The sequence below is a fragment of the Cricetulus griseus genome, chromosome 2 (assembly GCF_003668045.3).
Source record: "Cricetulus griseus strain 17A/GY chromosome 2, alternate assembly CriGri-PICRH-1.0, whole genome shotgun sequence".
NCBI lineage: Eukaryota > Metazoa > Chordata > Mammalia > Rodentia > Cricetidae > Cricetulus > Cricetulus griseus.
The window spans coordinates 195,986,126-196,007,854 of record NC_048595.1 but is presented as its reverse complement, the minus strand read 5'-3'; the positions used below and the strand labels follow the sequence as shown (position 1 = coordinate 196,007,854).

General features: G+C 41.9%; 1 protein-coding gene across 3 annotated transcripts in view; it reads right to left on the bottom strand.

The window, feature by feature from the left end:
• Positions 1-6,987: 6,987 nt before the first annotated feature.
• Positions 6,988-21,729, bottom strand: part of Prelid2 (PRELI domain containing 2) — a 64,803-nt gene continuing 50,061 nt past the window's right edge. For all 3 annotated transcript variants that reach the window (XM_027398001.2, XM_027398002.2, XM_027398003.2), the window contains 2 exons: positions 10,582-10,650; positions 6,988-7,253 (listed from right to left, as the gene is read on the bottom strand). In XM_027398001.2, coding sequence (XP_027253802.1) covers positions 10,591-10,650 — 60 coding nt within the window. In that variant the 3' untranslated portion in view covers positions 6,988-7,253; positions 10,582-10,590. The remainder of the gene's footprint in view (positions 7,254-10,581; positions 10,651-21,729) is intronic.

Genomic DNA, 21,729 nt, shown 5'->3' with positions numbered 1-21,729 from the left:
AGAGAGAGAGAGAGAGAGAGAGAGAGAGAGAGAAGGTAGTCTCTGCAGGAGGCAGATCAGAGGTTTAGGACTACAAGAAGACACTCTGCCCCGCCCCCTTTACTCTTTTGTGCCATCCAGCTCCCCTATGGATAGTGTGCTTCATTTCTTCCCCCTAAAGACTCTAGTCCTTTGCACTTGGACCACTGGTTGGACCAATAATGGTGGCCTCTCTTTATATCTCAGAGAAATTGAATTCGCTCACCTTGACGGAGGAGGGGGTGTGACCTACCACCTTCATCTGAAGCAGATGGCGAAAACCAGAATTGCTCCTACAACCACTAAACAAAGATTATGCTGGAAGATGTGACATCCCCAAGAAGGTAGGGTATTATGGGATATTTTGATTACACCCTGATACTCCCCAGGCTGCCAATAAAGTTAAACCTTGAATCTGGGGGGAGACCCAGCGACTAGCCAATGGGAATTAGCCAAAGAGAAGCCAGGAATTTGGATAAAGACATATAGGAAGAAAAGTCAGGACTACAGTTTGGCACTGTGTTTTGGTTTTTGAGGATGTCTCTAGCCAAATAGCAAGGTCAGCTGGTTGCTTCTTGGCTTCTCTGATCTAGCAAGTGTTCACCCTCACATCTGAGTCTTTGTTGGTAAATAGAACAATAGAGACTTAGTTTAAACCTACATATTGCAGCCAAGGCAGAGGCAGGGTGCAGGACAGGAAAGCCTCAGACAGTAATTAAAATATTAGTAGATTCATTTGCAGCTGCTAAGCTGATGGAAAAACTACAGTAGTGTTTACCCATAAATACCCATTGGAAAAAATGCCTTTATTTCTACAGGATAATATTTTATAGCCCTAACTCACAGTCGCACTGACTTTAAAACACTTTATCCTGTATAAAATCCTAGTCGGAGACATTTCCATTTGGGCTTTAATCCATGTTGTTTCATATTATAGAGCAGAATATACATGAAAATACAAACAGCTGGGGAAACATCGGACTGCACATCAAGAGAGATGAATCGGAGCCACATCTCGCCTGTCTTGAAGTCACAGTCTGACAACTATGGCTACGGGTAGGAAATCTGAAGATCAGAAAGCCAATGAAACAATGTCCCAAGTCATGACAGCCATGTTCGTTCATTTTAATATGAACCAAGCAGCTTTCACCGACACACCAGATACTGTTCACTGCTACTTGACACAAACTGTGTAGTCACATGACTTCCCAAACTCGTGGAAAATGAGAGGAAGGCTGCTAGAGACTGACATAGAAATAGTGGCAGGGAATGGTGAGGAAAAGGAAAACTCACAAGGCACCCTAGAATCCAAAGAGCAAACACTCATTAGACAAGGGTTTTCACAAACCTGAGTAGGACCCAAAAGAGTTAAAAATAAAACGAAGGTCTCCAAGAGTCTTCCTCAATAAATTTCATTTACAAAAGCAAAAAATATATACAAAATTAAGGGGGGAAATGATGCAAATGATCTTTTTAAAAGATGTGGAGTTTAAAAGACTGGCTTCAATTTGTTTATACTATATGCCCCTACAATGTCTGGGAAATATGATATTCATTCATACATGGGCACTGCCTATAAAAATGGACAAAGTAATTCACATGAAAAGAACATAGTGTCTTTTTCATACACCAACGGTTGAAAACTTAAGAACCCTCCTGGTGAAAACTACTCAGCTAGCTTCCTTCTTTTAGGACACTGTATTCTGAGCAGTCACATGCAATGATCAGTGGACTCAGATGATGCAAAACCTTCTTAACTGGCAGGAGACACACAAAGACCAAAACACTCCCCACCCAACACACACATCTGTTTTTCTCAAAGTGTGATCTGTGTTACAGAACCACAAATGTCATAGAGAACTTCTGCAAAATATAAATCCAGAGTCCCAACTGAGTATTACAAGAATCAGAGTCTGTGGGAGAAGGATTGAGCCTGTACTGCACTGTAGCCGTTCTGGGGGTGTCAGGCACAGTACAACCTCGCCCTAAAGGGCAAGCTCAGTGATGCAGGCAGGAAGCTAGCCAGGTCTGTGAATGAACCTTCCCCATTCTTGTGCCCAGTGTGCCCAACAAAGCCACACTCCTGACTTTGACATTTAGCATCCATCTCAGTAGATGACCAAGTACACACTTGATGAAGATGACTTTTAAGGATTTATTTTTATTATTGTTACTTCTATGTGTATATGTGTATTTGTGTGAGTAGGTGTCACATGGATTTGGGTAACTCTCAGAGTGCAGAAAAGAGCATCAGATTCCTGGACGCTGGAATTACAGCAGGTTGGGAGCCTCCTGATGTAGGTGCTGGAAACTGATCTTGGGTTCTCTAGGACAGAAAGTGCTCTTAACCACTAAGCCATCTCTCCAGCCATAGCTCTGTAATATTTTTATAAACACTTTATTTTTCTTTAAGTTTTTTTCTGGGTGGGTGGGTGGTTATTTGTTTGTTTGTTTTAACTCAGTGTATGTGGGGGAAAGGATATGCACATGGATGCAGTGCCCTCAGAGGCCAGAAGGGGGCATTGGATCACATAGAATTGGAGTTAGACATGTTCGTGAGCCACCAAAAGTAGTTGCTAGAGTGGTTCTCAACCTGTGAGTTGAGACCTCCAAGACCATAAGAAAACACAGTTATATTACTATTCACAACAGTAGCAAAATTACAGTTATGAGGCAACAAGGAAAATAATTGCATGGTTGGGGGTCACCACAACACAAGGAACCATATTAAAGGGTTGCAGCATTAGGAAGGTTGAGAACCACTGATCTAGATAGAAGCAAGGGCTCAAAAGTACTGGCTGGCAAACATGTATGGCAAACAAGACTTTGAGCAGTTCTGAGTTTGTTGTTGACATATAAAAGTTAAAAGGTTTCTCCTCATCATCATCCTTCTCTGTCCTTTCCTGGAAAGGTGAACATTGAAAGAACGATACAAAGCAGTCCTGTGGCCCCCCACAGTGGCTAGGGCTTAGTAGCAGCAGCCCTCCCTCCCACCCCTCCTGCTTCAACCAGGCATACGCTGTAGGGTCTCTGGAGTGGCCTCAGCCTGTTTCACTCACCACAACAGTTGTCGGGACCACACTTTTGCACCAGCCACCCCAGCTTCAAGGAATCTGGCACAAATTCAGCCTCACTCTCTTAGTGAAAATTCCTGCCGCAAAGACCCTTTCCCGCCTCACACTCGAACTGTTAAGGAAGAAATCCAGAACTGACTGAGACAGGACAAAGGCCACAAGCTGGAGGTCAGCAAGTATTGGACCAGCCTGAGCTGCAATGGTGAGATCCTACCTAAAATAAATGAGTAAGTAAGAAATAAAGTAAGGAGAAGGAAAACAGATAACATGCAAATGGCACATGTGAGGAACTTTACAGGTAGTGATCCCAGGATTCCATAGTGAGAGACTTGGTTTCTTGGTCTGGGGTGCACCCTGCACTGTGAGGTGGAATGAAGTCTCCCAAGTAGTCCTAAAGGGGGGTTAAAAACAAGAACTCTTCCTTTGTGAGCTTTTTAGTGCAGAGAGCTGTATTTACTCCATCATCAACCCCCGCCCCAAGTAAAAATTTCTTGCCATACTCATCCATAATAATCCACTTACTTTTTGGAAAAGGAAAATAATTGCAATGCCATTTACTAACTGGAAAACAAGGTCAAAATACACTCTGACTTCTACCATTCAGTTTCCCTCCAACACAGCAGAAGAGTAAAATGCTAAGGAAATGAAGGGAAATTATCCCAAGAGACAAAACTCAAACAGCACAAATAGCTCCAACACAATAAGAGGAGGCTCACGGTGGCAGGCTTGTATGAAAAAGTACAATTGCTTTGAAATTCATCAATGCACTAAGCAGAAAAAAATTTCAGATAGTAGAAGAGAAAAAAAAAAGAACAATTTCCTTAAGTCTTTTCAATAATGGCCTAATTTTTATCTTAAGATGAATTTCAAATTATTACATCCTTTCAAGCTCTCTGTTAGAATGCGTGCATTTATATTTTGGCTTCTCATCATGGGAAATGCAAACTAATGTCATCTAAGTTTCTAACACTAATCCATCTACATCACAGCTGAAGAGCAGATGCCAAGGCTGGGTGTGGAGCTCCATTGGTACAGTGTTTGCAGCATGCACAGAGCTCTGGATTCAATTCTCAGCAACCACCTGCCATCCCAGCACTCTGGAGACAGAGGCAGAAGGATCAGGAGTTTAAGATCATTTTGGGATACATAGAATTTGAAGCAAGCCTAGGCTCTACCAGACCCTGTCTCAAAAAAAAAAAAAAAAAAAAAAAAAAAAAAAAAAAAGTAAAAGGCAAAAAGAAAGAATACAGAAGAAAAGCAAATGCTCAAAAATCATTTCACATAATAATGGATCCTATTTAGAAACAAAAGACCCAGGATAGCCAAAACAACCCTGTACACAATAGAGGAACTTCTGGAGGCATCACCATCCCCGTAAGCTCTATTACAGAGCTATAGTCCTGAAAACAGCTTGGTATTGGCACAAAAATAGACAGGTAGATCAATGGAATAGAGTTGAAAACCCTGATATTAACCCACACACCTATGAATACCTGATTTTTGACAAACAATCCAAATATATACTCTGGAACAAAGAGAACATCTTCAACAAATGGTGCTGGCATAACTGGATGCAAACACGTAGAAGACTACAGATAAACCCAAACCTTTTGCCCTGCACAAAACTTAAGTCAAAATGAATCAAAGGCCTCAACATAAACCCAGCCACACTGAACCTATTAGAAGATAAAGTGGGAAATACTCTTGAATCAATCGGTACAGGAGACTGCTTCCTAAATATAACACCAGTAGCACAGACACTGAAATCTACAATTAATAAATGGGACCTCCTGAAACTGAGAAGCTTTTGTAAGGCAAAGGACTCAGTCAGCAAGACAAAACAACAGCCCACAGACTGGGAAAAGATATTCACCAACCCCACATCTGACAGAGGGCTGATCTCCAAAATTTACAAAGAACTCGAGAAGCTAGTCTCCAAAACACCAAACAATCCATTTAAAAAATGGGGTACAGAACTAAATAGACAATTCTCAATAGAGGAATCTAAAATGGCTGAAAGACACATAAGAAAGTGTTCAACATCCTTAGCCATCAGGGAAATGCAAATCAAAACAACTCTGAGATACCATCTTACTCCTGTCAGAATGGCTAAAATCAAAAACACCAATGACAATTTATGCTGGAGAGGATGTGGAGAAAGGGAAACACTTCTCCACTGCTGGTGGGAGTGCCAACTTGTACAGCCTCTTTGGAAATCAGTATGGCGACTCCTCAAAAAAATGGGAATGAGTCTACCACAAGATCCAGCAATTCCACTCCTAGGCATATACCCAAAAGAAGCACATTCATACAACAAAGACATCTGTTCAATGATGTTCATAGCAGCACTATTTGTAATAGCCAGAAACTGGAAGCAGCCTAGATGCCTCTCAACCGAAGAATGGATGGAAAAAATGTGGTTCATTTACACAATGGAGTACTACTCAGCAGAAAAAAAAACAATGGAATCTGAGCGAGGTAACTCAATCACAAAAAGACAAACATGATATGTACTCACTCATATGTGGATTTTAGACATAGAGTAAGGGATTACCATCCTACAATTCACACTGCCAGAAAACTAGTAAACAAAAAAGACCCTAAAAGAGACAAACTTTGTCCCCTGGAGAAGGGGAAAGGGTCACCATCCCCTGAGCAAATTGAGAACATGGGAAGAGGAGAGAGGAAGCTACGAGAGTGAGAAGGGAAGAAAAGGAAGGATGCAGAGGTCATGAGGAAGCAGAAATTTTGAGTCAGGTGTATGTTAGAAGAAAGGACATATGATAGGTAGGATTTTAGTGGGGGCGTGGTAGAGGAGGAAGGGAGGGAAAAGGGAACTGGGATTTTCATGTAATTCAATCTTGTTTGTAATTCAAATATATAAAAAAATAAAAAAATAAAAAAAAATAATAATGGATCCTATTTAATAGTTTTATAAACCATCTTAGGTCAGTCCAATAGCCTCATTTAGAGCCATTACCTCATTGCACAACTTTTATTTAAATTAGTTTCGGAAATGTTAAAAATGGTATGTGCACACACCCACTAAACAATCGGTGGCAGAACCTGGGTTTAATCCATACCAATCTGACTGACTCCAAATCTGTGCTCTTTAAGCTAAACCTAGAGATAGAAAGAACCATGCCTAATTACTCCCACTTTACCAGTCAAAAACTGATTTGGATAGTTTGTGCCACATCACAAAACAAGTTAGTGGGAGCCACAGCCAGACCCTGCTTTATACTCTTCATTCTATGTTGTTGCAGAGGTACAAGCCAGAGTTTACAGGTTACCTCCTAAAGGCTGTACTGACTTCTGAGAATCTCAAACATTCATACATGTGTCGTAGCTAACCATGGTATTCATGTGGTTTAGCTGACCATTGTATACATGTACTTTAGCTGCCATGGTACACATGTGGCTTAGCTGACCATGGTATACATGTAGTTGGCTGACCATTGTATACATGTGACTTAGCAGACCATGGTATTCATATGACTTAGCTGACCATGGTATACATGTGTTTTAGCTGACCATGGTGTCCATCTGGTTAGCTGACCATTGGTATACATGTGACTTAGCCGACCATGGTGTCCAAATGTGGTTAGCTGACCATTGTATACATGTAGTTAGCTGACCATGTGGTTAGATGATCATGGTATACATGTGGTTAGCTTCACCACAGTTCTGGCACATTGCCTTTCTAATCCATCTCTCTGGAAACAGGTACCAGGATGGACCTCTTTATGTGTCCCAGAATACTCTCCTGGATCGTATGAACACTGATGCTGACAGCTGATGAGCAGAAGATGCCTCCCCTGGGCCTTCATCCTGCCCTTGGCTGCCCTGACACCATCACAGGAAATCAGCAAAACATCTTGAGGAAGCACAGATATCATCTGCTATGTTCTTTCTCTTTATTCATAAGACTGTAAAGAGACCATGTCATAAAATTCCAGCTGAAAAGGTCTCATCTCCTTGAGTCCCATGATTTCAAGCAGGCTCCAAAGACGGGTGTCAGTGCTGTGCTCTGGCAGGAAGGTCTCCTTTACTCTAAGCCGCTGATTCTGTGTCCTGAAACTTGTATCCAGTAATTGTGCCTATGATGCCATGGTCAAGAAGTGATTCTCAAACAACAGAGTAGACACAGTGGCAGCTTCCCTGCAAGAGAAAGAAATAGGTTTTATCACCTAATAAACACGTCTCTCCAATCAATACTTATTTGCCCTCTTTTCTGAAGCAGCTCCCGAGAGTTACTTGAATTCTCTCACTATGGATAATTCTTGAAGAAATTGCATTCCTACCTCTTAATGATCTTTGAACAAAGCAAGCACCTCATTTTATTAAGTCCAGCTACCTGGAGGAGCTGCTTCAGAGTGGAGCTGAAGATAGAGCTACAAGTGAGTTCTTAATCATTCCGACGAGATAGAACTCTACTGTGTTATCAAACCTCACCGAGTTGGTCTCCTGAATGCCAGTGGCAAGAACAAACAGATGTCAGGGCTATTTGTTTTGTTCAAAAGTGACAGGAAATCAAATATCCATCAAATAGATGTGTCAGCAGCAACGCCACAAGCATACTGGTTAGTGAGATTTATGTGCCTCCATTTTGGTCCATGAGAAAATTACCTTCTAAGCTTTCTCCATTTTCGAATGCCCACTTGGACACACAGGTCAGAGAGCTCATGGGTGTTTCTTTGATGCTAGGTACCATGGACAATGTAGGCATATGTTACATGAATTTAAATGCTATATTTTTGTGGGTAGAGGGGGGGATTAGGGTTAGCCCTGACTGGCCTGGAACTCAGAGATCTGCATCATAAATGCTGGGATTAAAGGAATGGCACAATCGTGAGGTCCTGAGTCGAAATATCCAGAAGCCATGTGAAGTCAAACACATAGCATGTGCGTCTATTGTCCCAGTATTCACACAAGAAACTCTCCAGATAGATAGATAGATAGATATGAATAATGCAAGAGGCTTTGAAGAAAAATTCAGGGGAAAATATAGGATGAAACCTAAGAGCCCAGCTATCTGATTTCTTGGTGTCCTAGCACTGACTGCCTCCATCATCTCTACCCGAAGATGAGCTCATGAGACACTCCCAACCCCTGAGACTTGGTCAACCAGAACCCCAGGAGTGGGCCCACTAATATATACTTTAAAATCCTCCAGATGTTTCTTTTGTTCACTAAAATTTCAAGACCACTAATTCAACATTTGGAGACTAGCTGAGTTGTCTTCAGATCTCACTCCCTGGGTGAGTCGGGATCAGTGCCCAAGTGCACAAGCACATTAGTACTTAGTGAGAGTGCGCTCTATTAAGATTGAAGCAGCCAAATGGAAGCCATTAGAGATGCCTCTACCTAGGACTACAGTGAAGCAAAGCTATTATTGAATCCCTGGAGAGATTGTGAAGATGAGAGCCACCATCAAGGCCACAGGGGTGGTGGCTCCAATCATATCTCCATTTAAGTCTATTAGGCCTGTGCAGAAGAAAATAGGTGGATATTGGAGAATGACAGTTAATTATTGTGATAAACTGGGAACTCTAATCATACCTGTTGTACAAATTGCAGTTGCCTTGCTTGAATAGATGAATACATTTCCTGGTATCTAATATGTGGTTTGGTTTTTTGTTTTTTTATTTTTTGTATCTGTCCATAAGATGCATCAGGAGCTACTTTTTTGGGGGGCTGGCATCTTTTATTACTTTATGAGATGTATTTAGTAGATATTATCATTATTATGAGATGGCCATGAGCCCTTGAGGACAAAGGGTAGAATGTTACAGTTCAAGGTGTCTGGGTGTCAGGTTGATAAAGGATAGACTTGTCTTCATTTTCAACTGACTGGATTCAGAGGGGGCTGGGGGATACAATTCTAGGTGGGTCTGTGAGGGTATTTCCAGAGAAATTTATCCAAGAAGGGATAAATGCCCAGCAAGTTATGGGTTGGGATTCTGAATTTAACATAAATGGACAAAGGCACCAACATTCACATCTCTCTGCTCCCTACTGTGAAGGCAATGTGATTGGCCACCTTACAATCCTGCCACCATACTGTACTCCATCCCTTCTTAAAACAGAAGCCAAACTAAATCAATCTTCCTTAAAGCTGCTTCTGTGAGGTATTTTATCACAGTAGTGAACAGAGTACCTAATAGAGTGAGCCTCACAATATGCCAGCCTAGAATAAAGAGCAATGCAGCCAGGTTCCTTATAATTTGTTTAACGAACAAGGTGGATATAGGAGCAAACCATCTTTAGATTCAATTCTAGCACTTTATGAGCACCTACCATGTGCCATGCCTGTACTAAATAGAATTATCTTGTTTAGCCCTCCAGTAACATTGAAATTTACTATATGTCAAGTACTCAAAATGGCGGGCATTCAACTTGCAAATAAACAGAAATGCAACTCTCCAATTAGTGTCCATTGCTGGCATGCTTTGAAACTCAAGGTACTTGTATGTGAATGGTCCTATCATTTCTTCGTTGGTTAATTGCTCTCAGAGTTCATTGTATACCACAATTAAAACACCAAATTGTTTATAGAAAACCATGTGTAGAGTGTCCTTTTAAGCTGGCCACAGGTAATTCTGAATTGCTAGACTGTGCCCACGATGAACTCTCCTAATCATGAAAGGCACTCAAGTCAGATCCCAGGAATTATTCCTAAGATTGGGATTCCTTCAGAATAGCATTTCAGGCGGTGGAAAGTGTATGCTTATTGCATATCTCTTATCCAAACTGCCTGGATAAGAAGTATTTTGGATTAGGGAATTTCTCATGTTTTTGCAATATTTGCACACACATAATGAGATTCCCTGGGATTAGAACCCAAGTGTAAACACTAAATTCATTTCCTTTTCATATAGACTGTATGCTCATAGCCTGAAGATAATTTACATAAATACTTACAGTTAACCTTGTTTGGACTACCACCCACCACATAGGTCAGGCATAAAGTTTGTCACACATCACTTTAGGTCAGCATTCAGGAAGTTGCATACTTAGGAGAATTTCGTATTTTGATCTTGGGGATTAGTTTCCAGACTGGTAAGATGTATTTGTTTTAGTGGCCAATCAACACATTCCTTTCTCGTGATCCTTCCTGCCCCAATTACTGCTTCAAGTCTCCCTCCTTACTGTTCTCAGAACAATACTAAGCTTCCGTTAATCCTGAGAACGCCTTTACAAATCTGCCTCCTCAAGGGCCTCAATCAGTGTAGATTACACTGAACAGTTTTAGCGATTTGAAAGCAGTTGTAACTCAGCACATAGTACAAAACTGCTTTGAAAATCAGAGAGCCAAGCAAATAAAGCCGCTGAGCAGATAACAAAATGCCTGTGAAATAGTATTCTATGGGTATCACTGGGAAACGTACAGCATGAATAGCCCAGGGAGGTTGATTCATAATGCCAGGTTTATAAGCATGAAAACATGGCTTGAGCAAATAATTCTGATTTTGCTTTTGATACTCACTATGATTCTTTATTCCACTAAGGGGGAACCACACTGTTCCTTGAGCAGCATCTCCATTATTCTAATTCCCTATGGAGAGAAGAAAGAAAAATCAAAATGCCATCTTTCATAGACAAGCACCATTACATTTATCATAACCTTTTCCCTATAGGGAATCCAGTCCTGACCATATATTAGTTCAAGAAAAGTGGGCTCAGTCATCCCTGACATTTTTGTAATATTTCACTCAGCAATCCCCCTTCTGCTTTCTCCACATGTTCTCAAAGCTGTTTCAGGGGTGGGTAGAGCAGAGTTTGGAATCTGCTTGCAACATCAGAAAGCAGCCCAAGCCAAGGTAAGCAATGTCTCATAAGTGGCATAGCTTGCCAGAGTTGGAATAATGGTAACTGTAAATGTTTGCTGAACGCTGACAATTGTGCTGGCTTCACTGCCAAGGTTCATGCATGCTGGTGGGGACAGCAGGTGCTGCCATACCCTACTGAGACGCTCTCCAAGAGGAAGGCACTCTTCCCTCATCCACAGACCCTATTATGGACCGCTACAGGCACAAGGCCATCTCAGCCAAGGCAGATCATCACCTGAGGTCATTTAGTGCCAGCCCTTATCCTGTGATTGGTGGATATGAAGATAGAATGACTCTCTTCCTTCACTTGCCAACAACATTGAAGTGTAATACACCCCCATGGCTCTGCACAGAAAAATCCAGACCTCTGCTGCAGCTGTATCTCAGCCAGCTTCCCCTGCTTCCTCCTCCTTACAGAGATGCTCCCCACAGTCCCCTCCAATACACTGCACATGCAAATCTCCAGCTCTGACATCTTGTTTGATACACACAAAATTGCTTCCCTAGTTACAACACAGATGTTCAAAGAGGTTTAAGTACATGCCCCCAGCTCTAATGCCATGATGCCAGGGAGAGCACACAGGCACTCCATCCTGCTTTCAGGCCCACACACCAGTCTTCTGCACCACTCACTCCATGACTTGCCACACCACCTGCTCTTGGAGGAAAGAAGATGGCAGCTACTCCTCTCCTACTTTGGAGACCAGTTCTTTAGGCTAGAGAACAGCTTGCAGGTAGAAAGATGGGGCTGTGGCATAATTGTGAGGCCTTAAAGAAAGCAAAGGTGGATCCAGAAGGAAAGGGGCCTGCTGTTCACAGAGACTGGGAATGTTGAGAATAACAACAATGAAAAGACCTTTAAAACAGTTCCCTAGGCCACTCCCAGAAATACAGGTTTAATGGGACTCAGGTGGGGCTGCAGAGTATTGCATATTTGAGAGCTTTCCACGTGATTCCCTTAAGACCAAGCAGGGATGGGCAATGCTGAATGAGCCTACAAAAGAAGGGCTGGGACCCACCATTGGTGCTTATGTGAGCCAGGAGATGGGGATTGGAAGGGGTCAAAGGCATCACTAGTGAACACAATAAAATAGAAGCCAGGGAAGTGACTGTGTGGGTAAAGTGTTTGACATGTGAAGATGGGGACCTGAGTTCAAACACCCAACACATATCTTTTAAAAGACAAAAAAAAAAAAAATAGTCAACCACACACCTATATTTCCAGCACTGGGAGACAAGGGAGAAGAGACAGACAGATGGATATGCTGAATTCATCTTCCAGCCATTCTAGCCAAATCCATGGGCTTCAGGTTAAATGAGAGACCCATCTCAAAAAGATACGGTAGAAAATGATCAAGGAAGATGCCTAACCTCTGGCCTCTACATGCATGAATATACATGCAAATCTCGTGTGCCTATATGAACATGAACATATACCACACACACACTAACACATGTGCACACAAAACACACACACACACACACACACACACACACACACACACACACACACACACAATCTTTCACAGCAAAACAGAACAAGTGAGATATGTTTCCGATGGTCCTTCCAGTTCTCTCAAGGCCATCACCCCTATAATGCTGCAGTATTAAGCAATCATGACAGAAGATGAGAAGCATGACTTGTCAGATGAACCAAGAGAGTGAACCACAGGACCAGTAACATAGCCATCTGAGCCAGGAGACTTGGACCTTATTTACAGCTCACAGCCTTTCCAAAGCTGGGTTCCTTAGGATGGTTGCTTTTCACCAAGAACTGAGGCCATCTATTTTCCAGCACACCAAACAAACTAGGACCATCCACAAAAGAGATTACAGGCTCCTCAGCTCCAACAGTGACTTCCATCAGAAATTATAGTGCCAAGACCTGGAACTGTGCACTGATAACACACTTCATGAGATTCTGAAATGCAGTGTACAAAGATTTGTAAATAGTAGCTTTGTAGCATTTCTAAGATCCCCTACAGTTTTGCCCATCTGGGCATGATGAAGCAAGCTCTCCATTATCATACCTGGAGATGTTATCTCAGACTGTACTTTTAAAACTAGTCTCCAGTTGGTGTTGGAGAGATGGCTCCGTGGTTAAAAGCACTAGCTGCTCTTTGCAGGGGACCTGGGTTCAATTCCCAGCACTCACATCAGGCAACTCCTGCAACTCCAGCTCCAAGGGTCTTACACACTTTTCTGGCCTCCTCAAACACCTGCACCCACATGCATATACACTCACATACATTTGTTTTTAATCAATCATGTGATTAAAAACAAATCTAAAAAAAAAAAAAAAAAAAAGCTAGTCTCCTAAAACACTGGGGAAGAAGAAGGGGGGACCAGGGATGCAGCAATGTATCTGACTAATATTTATGCCTACTATGTGCACTAGATATCAAATGATGAACAGTTAAGAAAAGGTCCCTTCCCTGATAGAATTTACAAAAAAATTCTTTCTTATTTCAATTTTCTCTTCTTCCAACACCCCCCCCAGATAATTAAATATCCTCTTGTTTCCAGAAGAATAAAATCTGCCATATAAATTCTTTTTTCAAACTTTTTTTTTTTTTTTTTTTTTTTTGGTTTTTCAAGACAGGGTTTCTCTGTGGCTTTGGAGGCCATCCTGGAACTAGCTCTTGTAGAACAGGCTGGTCTCGAACTCACATGGATCCACCTGCCTCTGCCTCACAAGTGCTGGGATTTAAAGGCGTGCACCACCAACGCCCGGCTTCAAACATTTTTTTTTTTCAGAGTCACTGCACACATCCAGGCAACATGTCTTTAAAACAGGGAAAGCACATTCTTCCTTGGGAAGAGAGAACTAACCAGTAATCTGTCTCATCCATCTAAATTAAGACCTCCACCATTTACCAGGCCACTAATTGACATAAATAAAGATTCCAAGACTTGCCCTGGGAATTGTTATTTATTGGATCAATTACGTTCGCAACGTGACAGTTGATTTTTCTTTCCCTCTTTCCTCCTCTCATACCACTTTGCTCTTAAGAAGAATGGTTAGACACAGAAAGGGGAGAGTGAGGGCAGGGAAATGGCTTATAAAGTAAATTAAGAAAAAGAAAAATCCGAACAGTAGGTCAGCCATTATTTGGCACCTCTCTTGGTAAGGAGTGGCCTAATCAAAGCCCAGTAGAAAGTACTTTCAAATAAAGTTCACTCCAACACTCAAATCTCACCCCCTAGAGATGAGATGTAAAGAGGCTAAATTTATACCCCTCATCACACAATGAGGCCTTCGTGCAGAGTAAACATTAAGTGCATCCACCTTGCAGACATGCTTTAAAAGCTTTTTGGACTGACAAACCATAAACCAGCTTGATTTTATTATCTCTCTGCTCTCAGAATGTTTTTTCCTCTATTACTAGGCCATCTTTCCCCATTTGTCAATGCACAAGCAAGTAAGCCACCTAGGGCCTCATGTCCCTAATGCCAGGACAGCAAGGCCTAAAGGCATTCCCATTCTTTAGTCTCAAGCCTTTCAGGTTTGAAGTCCTTCATAAAGGCCCTTCTCTGTTTCTGAGAAATCTCTGATTATGACTGCAAGACCAGAGTATGTCTTCAGGAGAGGTAAAAGCAAAGATGGCTAGGTCCAGACAGTGTATTTATTTTATAATCAAGTTGACATTCCCTTAAGAAACACCTGATTTACCTGGGAGGTTCCAAAGGGAGTTGTATTAGACCTTACAAAAATTATAGACATCGTAGCAGCTCCCCAAAGGCATACCCATGCAGAGCTCTTAATAAGAGAGCTGTTCACGCCAGGCATTAGTGATGCACACCTTTAATCCCAGCACATGGGAGGGAGAGGCAAAGGATCTCTGTGAGTTCGAGACCAGCCTGGTCTATAAGAGCTAGTTCCAGGACAACAGCCTCCAAAGCCACAGAGAAACCCTGTCTCGAAAAACCAAAAGAGAAGGGGGGGGAGAGAAAGAGAGAGAGAGCTGCTCACTTATCACAGTAATAAAAAAAAATGGTGTCAAAGACCCCACTGTTAACAGCTCCCTTCTTCAGAACAAATACTGCCTGTGCCAGCTAAATTTTTGTCAACTTGACACAAGCCAGAGTCATCTGAGAGGAGGGAACCTCACTTGAGAAAATGCTTCCATAAGACTGGCTTGTAGACAAGCCTATGGGGCATTTTCTTGGCTGATGATTGATTGGTGGAGAAGGGTCCAGCCCGTTGTGGGTGGTGCTATTCCTGGGCGGGTGGTATGGGGATGTACAAAAACAAATTTATAAAGACACAAGGAGAGAGCCAGTCAGCAGCATTCTTCCACAGCCTTTGTTTCAGCTCCTGCCTCTGGTTTCCTGCCTTGAGTTCCTGCCCTGACTTCCTTCCATGATGGACTGTAATGTGGAAGTAGAAGCAAAATAAAGCCTTCCCTCCCCAAGTTGCTTCCAGTTAACAATATTTTATCACAGCAAAAGAAAACCTAATTAAGACACCATCCATAGAACCAGCTGCTGCTGTGTGTATGAGACTTCAGCCAGCATCATAGAGCTCCTACAGGACACTAAGTCCCCAATCAGAGGTCGTGGTCTCGTGGAAGAATGAAAAACAACTGAAAGGCAAGGCAATCTCTGAAAAGGGTTGTAACTTACAGAAGAAAAACCGTATGAAAGAAGAAGGGGAGGAGAGGTCAGTCACACAAGAAGAGACCGGTGGGAAGAAAAACCAGAGGGGCAGAGATGTGAACAAACGACAATGTCCTTTTGGAGTCACAGACACCAGAAAGGTAAAGAGGGAACCAAAGAAGGTTAGCAAAAGGCACTGGAGCAGGGAGCTGCTCACAGCTCTCTCGCTGTTAAGCAATTGCCACTGGAAACTGGACAGAATAGAGAAGGAAACAGGATGATTATACCTCCCATCTTTCAAGCTCCCCCACCCACACCCACACACTTTCTCCTCCTTAGCTCCACTTCTTCCTGGAAGAGACAATAGCACATAAAACCTCCTATGTAGCCAAAATTACACTGTAATTGGCTAATGACTCCATTGGAGACATCTGGGTCATATCCAAGCTTGCTGTGAAACTTTGTGCGAAATTTAAAATTCTTTATTTACCTCAACTGCCTCCTCCTTGTATAGAGACAGCTCATTGGCTTGTTCTGAAATTTGGGTAAAACTCTGTCTAACCTGATTACCATAATTCCCAGTGCTAAAGTGCTGGTTTATGGCACACACTCTGCAATTAAATAGCTGTGCTTCCCCTAAATCAGCCTGTAATCCTGTGAGGCTGGAGACATAGCTTCGATGGTTCCCAGCACTCACAAACTCCATCACTAGCACTGCTTAAACCAAGTGTGGAGCCATATGCCTGCAATCCCAGCATTCAGGAGGCAGCTGTAGGGGAGATCAAAAATTTAGCATCATCTCTGGCTACATAGTAAGTTCAAGATCAGCCTGAGACACATGAGATCCTGTTGAGAGACAGGCATGGCTGATGAAGTGGCTTAGCAAGAAAAAGCACTTACCATGAAGTCTAGACCATCCTAGTTTGAGCACTAGAACAAAGGTAAAAGATGAAGGCACTACTTTACAAAGTTCTCCTGACCTCCACATATACAGCATGGAATGTGACACCCCGATTCCCACCAACTTCCACTCTAACACACACAGAATAATAAGAAGCAAACAAAAAAGGATGCATCCTATAGAAGAGTATAGCCTTGGGACACTGAAGACGCACCATAACTGTCCATTGAATGAATGAATGAATGAATGAATGAATGAATGAATGAATGAATCCACTAGTTAACCAATCAATAATCAATTTGTATTCCTGCCATTTTAGATGAGATATCAAGGTGCTCAGTTAGGTACAAGTTTTGTTTATGTTTGAACCCCAGTACCTTGGGTAGGTTCTCAGTGCTAATGGGTTGTAAAGCTTATCACCATGACTTATGAATGCTTGAACAATGAGCTTAAGTGGAACTGATCTGAATGGATCTGCCTCCTGTTCAGCTTTCACGAAGTGTGGGTGGGAGGTTCAGCTTCACAAGAGCAGCTGTAGAGATGAGAGGACAAAACAAGGAAAGGAGGAAGGCATGAGAGGAAGAAAGAAGAAGGAATGATGGAGAAATAGCCAGGAGCACACATCAGGTCTGGAGAACTGGATTAGTCAACAAATATTGATGAGATACATCATCATTTGGAAAGAGGTACTTTCCAATGTGGAAGTTTGCACTGTAAAAATCACTGGCCACTTAACAAAAAGATTTGCATCAAATTTAGTTCAAAAACTTCATTACCCTTCAACTCCTATTTTCCATTAAGATGGCTTTTATAGAACTTGTTCAGAATCATCTTGTTAACAAGGCAGAATCCTGAAGACATGAGTAAACTAAAGTATTAACACTTGGCTGCCTCAACTCCCGACATGTCCTGTGGCCCCAATCATACTCACCAGGCTCTGTCTGGTCTGTTTCCTTCCTAATCCTCCAGCCACAGCCCTGTGCATTCTCCTCTGACCATGTACATGACTCGCATGTCTGCTTCCTACTCAGAGACACATCTGTGCCTTCTTTCTCACCTGCTGTTCTCTCTGAGGAACATTCCCAAGTCTTCAAGTGGCAACCCTCCTCACTGTCTACTGTCACAGCTCAATTGTTCTAGCCCCTCCTCAGAAAACACCTACTCCTGTGGCCACATAGCCCAGTCAGCCTGGATCAAATCTCCACACCCCACTGTCTTTATAGCATCCATATAGCAATTCTGAAGCTTCTAAAATACCCAGTCTTATCTGTCACCCGCCATGAGTAGATGTATTCCATAAGATCAAAGAAAGATCCCATGAGAGTCCACTGTTGAATCCCACCTACTCTAGAACCCAGTAAAATGGGCATCATTTGTGAAGGAAAGGAGGAAGAGAAAGAGAAATGGAGGGAGAGAGGAATGAAAGGAGGAAGCTATCTGCATCCAGTGTTCTCAAAGCTCTCCAGAAAGAGATATTTTATCACAATAAAGCATCTTTTAATCTGATGGCCAGTTCTTTTCAATTTAGAACTACCTTCATCGACAAAACTGGAATAGCACCAAATAACAATAATAAAATTTATTAGCCCATGTAGTGTGCCAAACACCATGTGAGAACCCTCCCAGAGCAAAGCTCCTCTACATTCCATCTGCACTAAAGGATTGTTATTTGTGTTATTTGTATTTGTGTTTGACACCGAGGCTCAGAGACATTAAACATTCTACCTGAAACCACCCAATAACTAAGAAAGAGAGCCATTTGACTCATGGCAATCAAGCAGAAGCACCTAGAATTCTACTAGACTGGAAGCTCTAATGAGAGTGTGAAAGCCCTATTACAATGCTGGATGTGAACCAAGAGCTTTTTTCCCTTCCCTGTTGACTATGGCTCAAATATTCTGATAAACAAATCAGATATTTTAGTCCTGTTCCCAAAGAAAATGTCATGAATTTTAATATATGAATCAATATCTAATCACATCTACAAATTATCTCAAATTATTCAAGTAGGAATAGTCAGATACAATATACCGCTTTGATACAACTTTCCCAATAGTAGTTGATACTTCCTTCGGTAAGATTCATTTTTATTTTCATTAATCACCCCCAAATCTTTAGGTGCAACTGCATAACATTAACTGCTACAATGATTCGGATACCTCCGCCTCACATTATTAATCTTTCTGAAGAATATCTAATTCCCACAACTTGCAACAGGAAATAATATATGCTCAAATTTAAAAATAAAAATCTAAAACTTAGGAAAGACCTTATATTTTCTAAACCAGAAAGAAAATCCACCACAACAGGTTGAAAGTGACCTGTTTGATTTAGAGAAATCTACAGCCAAATTTCAAGAGGAAAGATGGCACTGTGACTTCCATGGCCCCTTTTCCCCATCAGCCCAACCTGACAGGCATTAAGTCTCTGGTACGCTTCTGTGTTAAGTTCTTCCTCCACCATTCAACATGACTCCATCTGTCTTAATTATGACAGTCTAGAATGTGACCTGTACACAGTTTTATTTCTCCTGACTTGGATTTCATGTGAAATGCATTTTCCTTTCCCTATTAGTCAAGGGCAGCCTCTCACACAGAGCCACACCCGACCTGGACCATCCCGATACTGAACCTCTGTATCTGCTTAGAAGTCTCCATCCAAGGGACACATTCAGTACTCCTCATGCCATCTGTGTCAGTCCTAATGAAAAGGTGTTCTCTCTTATCCTCCAGCAGGGAGAGTTCAGTGCCTGGCACCAGTGGGCTGCATTACCTACTCTTGTTGTAACAAACTAAAAAATAACAAGAGTTCTATCAATTCTCTTTTAACAGAGGTTTTTGTTTTACTTTCCTGTTCAAACTTAAGCCAAAGTATAGCTTCCCTATTTTTCTTATCTACTCTGAGATAAAATGGAGAGCCAAAGTGTCTGCACATGTTACCAAAGAATTGCCTCTAACATAATGTATGAAATCTAACTATAGAGCAGGAAATAAATAGATCCAATAGATTCCTAGATAATTCTTTTGTTTTATTTATTATAATCATGCTTCTGTGTAAATCAATAATAGCTGCATGCATGTCTTCAAATCGGGTGTTTCCTTTGAACAAAGAATAATTTCCTAAACCCATACATTAGTAAAAAGCCCATCTCACAAAGTCTCATCAACATCCACGTTACTGCTGATGTGTTATGGGCTGACTACAAGCCTGTGTCTCACCCACATTTTTAATGTTTTCAACAGTCCTATGAAGTGAGCTACTTTGACTCTCATCATTTCCAGGGAAGGAAAGAGTCTCAGAAGACTGGGAAGGTAAGGCCATGGTTATGGGGTGGCAGGCTTAGAATTTCACCAGGATTTTTCTAGCTCTTTGCACAATGAGCACTTAATCTCAATGAGTTTGTTTGCTTGCCTGGGTAGAGAGAACAGAAGAAGCATTTTTCTTTGCAATGCTACTTTTAAGAATTAAATGAGACAGGGCTGGAGAGACGGCTCAATGGTTAAGAGCATTCGCTGCTCTTCAAGAGGACCTGAGTTCAAGTCCCAGCACCCACATGGCCGTTCACAAGTATCAGTAACTCCAGTACCAGGGGATCTGATACCTTCACACCAATGCACATAAAATAAATTTAAATAAATCATTTTAAAAAAGAATTAAGTGGGACATCTAAAGCCACTCGAATACAGCATGCTTGTGTTAACGATGTTGAACCACCCAACCTCCCTGTGGCCCAAAGACAAGCGCCGACCTCTGCAGAATGGGAGGGAATGTGTCTCACCACAGTGTCCAGTGGCCCACAAAAAAATGCCACCAGACACCCACGTGGAGGATCTTTACATTCACAAAGTATTTTCCTTCCTTATCACATCACCTCAGAGACACTGGTTGCTGTCCTATCAAAGAAGCAGCCTTCCATGGGTCTCAGCCCTGGTCACCAATAAGAACACTGCTGGAATCTGGGTCCAAGGGAGAACAGGTCCTCAGCAGGCAGGCAATACCCTCTGCTGTGTGGTGCTGAGTACACAGTACTCCTGGACTCCTCAAACCCTTGGGCCCAGTCTGAGTTAGTCACACTCAAAAGTTAGTCAGTGGTGTACCTGGTTAGAAAGTAACAGAGTGACTCTCTCAGTATACTAAGGCTTTTAAAATGTGGGTTCATGGCCTAACATGGTGGTACATACACTACTATAATGCCAGCATTTGGGAAGTAGAGGTTGTGAGATTAGTAGATCAAGTCCAGCCTCTACTTCACAGCAAGTTCAAGACCAGCCTGGGTTCCCTAAGATGCTATGGAAGGGAAAATGGGATGAGACGGGGAGGGAAGAGGTGTTTGTAGCTTTCACATTAAGTCATGTCACTTATGTCCATCTACATGTATGTGGTCCTAGTTTTCTAAGTTCAAGAGAAGCAGAAGGGAAACAAACCACACGAAGTGTTTGCAATATTCTCAGAGCAAAACATCTCACCACACCTCCTTTTCTATCAGGGGAGTCTCACTTCTAGGCTCTAGAGAAGCCATGCACACCCGCAGTTAGTATTTCTGCTCCAATAAGTTATCGATGTATATAACATCTTGGTTGGCTGTCCAACCAACATTTTTTTTTCCCACTTGCATCGGTGACTTTTTGTTGCTGTGGCAAAACACCATGACCAAAAGCAACTTAAAGAACAACAGCTGACGGGTTTGAAAAGTCACTCCACCAAGTCAACTAATTAAGCAGGCAAGGTTTTATTTAACTGGTTAATTCCTAGGGACATATCCTCTGCTTCGTCTCAGATATTATCTCCATGGATTAATAACTCCCACGTGGATGAAGCTCTAAACCTGTCTTTGATGAAAAAAAATATGAAATTCTTTCCTTTGATAAAAAGTATTTACAATTTTTTCTTTTGATAAAAGGGTATTTAAAGGGATTACCTTTAAAAGCACGCACTGAAAGCAATTCCAGCTCTTATGGAGAAACCCATGTGAAACACACAAGGTGGGACAACTCTTCCATCTATTTGCCTCATTTGGCATTCAACTGGCTAACTCAGGTTCTCTGGGAAATATCTGTTACAATGGCAGACATAAAGATGTGGGCTGTTAGGAGAGTAAAATGGGGAAATGGGGTGGCTCTCTATCTTAAAGCCACTTAGCCTAGGGCTGGGCATGTAGCTCAGTGTCAGAGCACTTGCCTGGCAGGAGGCCCTGGGATTAATCTCCAGCACTGTTAAGACCAAGACTGTAAGTTTTTATCACAGAAACACAGTAATAATAACTTTTTCCTATTTAAAATCAGACATGTATGTAGCCTGCTCTTCA